General features: G+C 34.4%; 1 protein-coding gene across 3 annotated transcripts in view; it reads right to left on the minus strand.

Annotated features, from left to right (window-relative positions):
* LOC101514493 (uncharacterized) overlaps positions 1-6,323 on the minus strand; it is a 23,895-nt gene that overhangs the window by 6,948 nt on the left and 10,624 nt on the right. For all 3 annotated transcript variants that reach the window (XR_012163423.1, XM_004506028.4, XM_012717341.2), the window contains 6 exons: positions 6,140-6,259; positions 2,853-2,881; positions 2,619-2,751; positions 1,642-2,187; positions 237-784; positions 65-128 (listed from right to left, as the gene is read on the minus strand). Coding sequence is in view for 2 of the 3 variants with exons in the window: in XM_004506028.4 (XP_004506085.1) it covers positions 65-128; positions 237-784; positions 1,642-2,187; positions 2,619-2,751; positions 2,853-2,881; positions 6,140-6,259 (1,440 nt within the window). In the remaining variant the exon portion in view is untranslated. The remainder of the gene's footprint in view (positions 1-64; positions 129-236; positions 785-1,641; positions 2,188-2,618; positions 2,752-2,852; positions 2,882-6,139; positions 6,260-6,323) is intronic.

The raw sequence follows: 6,323 nt of genomic DNA on the forward strand, positions 1-6,323 counted from the left end.
AAGAGTGGAAGGAAAGAGCAGGAGGAGTAAGTAGTGCAAACCACATAAAGGCAGAATTGCCTACCTTAAAAAACTCAACATTTACTACTTCTAATTTCTGCATAAGCCTTGCATATTTGTCCATAGACCTTACATTTTAAGACACAGTATCTCATTAAATCCCTAAAAATAGTAATAGAAAAAATTACATGGTAGACAGTAATAGATTTTTTAATACAAAATGTATAGCAATTTACCTTAAAAGACATAAAGAAGATCCAGTTTGTGTTGTACTCTCTTCATCATTACCATGTGAAGAGTGAAACCTTGAAAGATGGGACTTAGAACTTCGACTTGGAAGTTGACTGTCTTCATCAATAAAGTCAGCAAGAAGATCCTCATTTTCATCTTCTGAAACAGAATTAGCACCATTCAACTGACTGGGATCATTCTTTCTAGGAGAGGCTTTATCATCGTGATAGTTGTTGGCCGAGCCTCCATCAAATTCACCATAACTTGACCCATTAGGTTGAGGAAAACCATGACCTTCTTTGGAGGTCGATAATTTTTGCAGAAAAGGATTTCCATTTTTAATCCAATGAGAGAATCCACTCTTCCTTGAACCAGTGTGAACCATGTTTACTGATTTATTATTGGAATCGAATGCATTGACATTCATAGATTTACTGGTAGATAAAGAAATCAACGGCGCTCCATCACCAATAAGTCCAGCAAAACTGATAATTTGCACGGTATCTGAAGGTAATTTTAACCAAGTCTCTTTCTCCATGACCATTTTTAGAGCCTAAAAAGAGAAAGCAACAAAAATTAAACCATTTATACAAGATAATGTATTATGGACATTCAGGTACAGAATCACGAAACACAAATAGGAATTTAGCAATTTTATGTCTAACTGGTTAGTATTTAGCAAATCAAATTTGGAGTACTGGGTGATGTACAATTAATTAATTTGTTTACAGTGATGAAATCATTACTTTCTACATTTTGCAAGAGTTTTATCCAATCAAAATTGTTCTTAGTATTCCACACCGTAACAGCACAGCAGTTTCCAGCATTATGGAATATGGACCTTCAAGATTTCTAAGATTACAGAAAATCAACAGTACCACCAAATATAAAACGACATAGCTAAGATCGTGAACATATCACGAGCCACAATTACCAAAAAAAAATATGTAATTTTGATTATCTTCAGTTACAAGAAAACTATTTAGATCAATAATGAACCACATGAGCAAGATACCCCAACATGAAACCAAAAAGAACAGCAGATAGTTAATAAAGTTAAATTTTATAATAAAAAAAAATACATTAATGCATTAATATGATTTATTAGTTATTACAATGTTATTGATATAAGTTGAATAGAGATATGATATATGGCAAAACATTATGGTATCGTTTGATCTAGGTAGTCGATCCTACATAGTAGAATAAGGCTTAGTTGTTATTGTTGTACTATGTTATTGATGGTGGAACACCGTCATCAGCTTAGAGACACCATGCAGACACAAGAAGCAACTTATGACATTGTACTTATATACATCATACATGGCTCAAAAGGCACTGCATAAAAAATCAGAATCAACATTACATGACTAACAACCATGGAGAATGAGAAGCCTTGAGGACACTTACATGCACATTTTGTCGATGAAATGCTATGAAATAATTTTCACAAACAACCTTCAACTTCTGCCTGAACTCAACCGCTTCAATTCCACAGAAGGCTTCTCCCGTCAAAATGAATACACTCAGATCTTCATAATTTTTCAAGAATTGATGAATGCTAGCAGAACAAGCTGCAGCAGAAGAAAGTAACACTGAGATACGACTTGCAGTGAGATGCCACAGATTCTTGCGCCCTCTTTGAAGGGTCTGAGAAACAAATGTTGTAGCTTCTTTCCTAAGATGGTACCACGGGGAATCAATGCTTGATGCTGAATTTTCCTCCTTTCTAGCCTCATTAACTGGATCATGAGAATCACTGTATGGTGAACTAGCAGTTTCAGTCAGTGAGTTGATTGTTGAGGATTCCTTTCTAGAAGATGAGCCATTTATCACATCCCCAGAACTGGACACAGAATTGTTGCAAGCTCTTACATCTGAATCAACTTCCCGAGCCTCACCTGTGCTACAAGAAATGTCTTCATTGCACTTATCGGAAGTTTGTGCTACTGAGTCCTGAGAATTAAATCAACCAAATGAAGGAAACTGAATAGCATATAAACAACTGAAGAACCTGTAATAATGAATAGCATTCTTCCCAGTCTCGAGTGGATACAAATTGAAGGTTTGTGATAAGAGAACTCTATCACTGAATAGTGATTTATTCAATTCATCAAAAACAAATCAAGGATCCATCTAATTTACATGTCAATTGACCATTGCAAGAGATTAAGATGTTGGGGGAGGAAACCTAATAATGATTATTATCTCTAACCATTGCAAGAAAACAAATAAAAAATAAAGGCCTAATTTTTCCTAAAATCAGTCCAGATGTTAATTTTTTGGAGGGGTACAAGTCCACATGAATACTTTTTTGCACAAAGCAGTGAAGGAAATTTGCATAATGAAAGGTGAAAATGATTACTTGGGAGGAACTATAAATTTACCTTTCTCTCTAGCTGAAAATCCATAATTTCATAGTATGAACACATAAGGTCAAATAGAACAGCCAATGTTCTTAGTAAGCACTGCCTAAACTTAGGATCAGGTATCTGAAGGCATAGATCGCTGTAAGTGAGCCTGGAAATGAAATAACAACTAAGAAGCCAATATAATTTTAAAAAAAAATATATATATATAACTGAAAGGATGGTAAATATGCTCGCAGAAAAAAAAAGTACCTACTATTTTGCGCATGTCCCTCCTCATCCTACAAAAATGATCAGCATACTAATTAAAAGAATCCTTTTAGTTTTAGTTCAAACTTAGCAGACAGATCAAGAAAAGCAAATTTTGAAGTGAATCCATTGCTATTAACAGTATCATTGGTTTGGCTTTGTGAGGCCTCAAATCTCAATTATTGTGGTAATTTATATCTCTCTTACCCATTCTGAATCAAATTCTTCCAAACCTCACTTGAACCAATATACGTAAACTATGAGCAACAACATTTAGCTTCAGCAACCACCATATAGCTACATGGTAATTAAAAAGATATAAGTGCTAGTAACACACACTTCCCAATACACTCATTCCTATTAGTTGAAATTTACATGGAACCCACCAAATTCATGTCAGTCCCACATAATTTAGTGGGTTTCATATAAAATTCAACCAATAAGAAGTGTGTGTTGGAGAGCGTGGTGCTAACATTTTTCTTATAAAGAATATTATTACTATACAATGATCTACAACTCCACACTCAATTTTAATCACATCTACATAGAGACAATATAATGTTAATCTATGAAGAAGCAAAGACATGGCTGGAAGAAAGCTGTAGCAGTGTCTTGATGGTTCTGATCTGACATGGGTATTTCTGACAACACATGGAGGAAAAGGAAAGACATAGGATGAAGTTAGTATTCACTATATTTGAGATGAAGTTTTGGATGATGTTACAAAACAGAGGACTATATTTATACTAATACTATACTCCCTCCTAATACTAATCCAAAAAGGACACGAATAATGAAATACAAGAAAAGATGGAAACCAATCCTGAGGGTATGTCTTATGCCTACTGAGGGATGGGCACAAGCAAAACATCACATTACAAGTAGCTGCGGAGCAATTCAACTTTTTGATTTATTTACTGTATGGTGGCTGATGCATAGGACAACTGATTTTGAGGGAAAGGAAGAGATGATGGAAGAAAGAGGAATGGGAAGAGAAGACTCAAGAAAAAGATAAATCAATGAGAGCAAAAACACAATTGGGTATTTTCTTAATTTTAGATGATGTTGCACATGGGATATAAGAGTCTTGATGTTGCACCATCAAGACTCTTATATTGCCAGCTGAATTTGAACTCGGGTTGTTGTGGCATATGTGTCACATTCGTTACCAACTGGATCAACCTTTGTTGGTAAAGTGCAAAAAAACCCTAATTTATTGAGTATCAAATTTTAAGACCTTCATCACGTTCTTTATTTACTTTGTTTCTGATAGAAACCCGAATTAATAGAGAATTGAAAATGATATTATTCACTGAAAATAAAGAACTATTACAAAAGATAATAAGATAATCTCCTATAATCCAGAGCAAAGCTCCTTAGAGAAGAGATAATTCTCCCTCTACCCAACCTCTTAAGATTCTAACCAAAAAGGATCTAGAAAGATCCCCACTCTCTCCATTCCATCCCCTTATAACCGAATTGGTCCCACAATTATATCCCACTCTTCCTCTTTGCCAAGCCATTTTCTCACCTCCCATTCCTATATTTTCCCACGAAAACTATCCACATAATGGGCTTAGGCCATTGACATATTATTTGCCCTTTTGGACTCACATTCACATTGAGTCCTCACAGTTTCTCCTATAACTGTTCCTAGGGAAATTGCACTTAGGGCACTTTAGATATGTCTAAATAGCACATCCCCTCTATTTTGTAAAAAAATAAAATAAAATACCTCCCCTCAACTACACAACCTCTCACCTCTATTAATACAGATTAAATGTGGGTGTCATTTAGACAAATCTAAGGGGAGGTGAGGTGAATGAAACTTTTCCCACAAGTGAGGGTATTGAGTGTTTGTTTCAAAAATAGAAGACGTGTGTATGTGATTTAACATAACTCAAAAGATGTGAGTGCAATATCCATCTACTTTTCTATCCAGTCTTTTATCCTTTAGCAAATCAAACGCCCCAAAAAGAGTTAATCTAAGACACTCTATTATACAATCAAGATATTGAGATATTTTTCATAAATTATAGCACTGCCCCTCAAACTTAAGCTATAAGCTTGAACTTTTTACAAAATAAAATTATAAAAGCTTTAGAAAAAAACATCCAAAATAAATATAATGTGATTGGAGACAGACGAGTTCAAACTACTAAAGTTGGGGCCAGAGACTGCATTTAGAAGAAAAACAACAAGGGCCACACTGCATCACGGCAAAAACTCAACAAAGGCCAGACTACAACCGAAACAAAAGCTGAGACTGAGGCTAGACTGCATATGGGACAAAAGCCAGGGCCAAACTTCATCCATGGTAAAAGCTGAAGCTTGATTGCATCTTAATGCTAGGCTAGCATTAGAAAATGGTCGTAAACATTGACCAAGAAGGTTCTGCATTAGGGTGGGTAACAACAGAGAAATATCAGATGACAAAGAGGGGGGAAGAATAAAAAACTGCATTTTTTTAAAAAGCCCTACAGAGGATTCGTTAGCGGGTCATGCTGGGATAGCGGGTTGCGATTAGGGTGCAATTCGTGGCCAGGAGCGCTGCCACTATTGTAATTTTTTTTCCTATATAAACAGCTTAAGGTTGTAGTAATAAAAGACAAGCATTTTTGCCTTTTACTTTCTTCAATAATAAGTTCAAAAATATATGGTGCGTTTGTTTCACATTTTTTCATGAAAAATCTATTTTTTCAAACAAAAAATCATTTTTTAATGTTTGAATGGTGTTTGTTTCAGATCTTTGAAAAATCATTTTGTTAAAAAAATCATTTTTTGGTTAAAAATGAAAAGTTAAAAATAGTAGCTTCCCATATTTACCTTATGTGATAGATGAAGAGAAAAATGGCAACAAATTGAAAAACACGAAACTAAATTCACCAAGGAGAGAAAATGAAAAGCAACCACCTTTTGAAGGATCGGTATCTCAATTTGAAGAAGGCCGTGAGAATAATTCAATTACTGAGGATATTTTTATGTACTTTATGGTAATTTTGTAGTTTTAAAAAATCACTTTTACAAAATTGTATACAAATAGGTTAAAAAATCATTTTATAATAGTAAACAAATGGGAGTTAAACAATCATTTTTAAAAGATCTATAAAAAATAATCTCTAAACAATTTAAAACAAAAATCATTTTTATTTAAGCTTAAACAAACGCACCTATAGTTAAACTAGAATAAGGCTATATGGTGTCTGTGCTTCCTAGCGATTAACTCTCCTGCCTTGTAAACAGTTTCAGAATCTGATGAGAGTAAAAATATGTCAAGGAAGAGAGCATACCTCATGCACAATAGCTTTTAGCACTGAGTGTGTTTCTGATATGACTTCTTGCATGAAGAAACTTTGTATCTTCTCAGCAAGTCCAGTGGTATCCCCTATCAATGCATAGGCATCAATTACCTGTATCATCTCTTCTTGTGTTACATCACTCTAATATAATTCCAATAATCCAATAGAAAATATA

This window comes from Cicer arietinum, chromosome 6 (genome assembly GCF_000331145.2).
Source record: "Cicer arietinum cultivar CDC Frontier isolate Library 1 chromosome 6, Cicar.CDCFrontier_v2.0, whole genome shotgun sequence".
NCBI classification, from domain to species: domain Eukaryota; kingdom Viridiplantae; phylum Streptophyta; class Magnoliopsida; order Fabales; family Fabaceae; genus Cicer; species Cicer arietinum.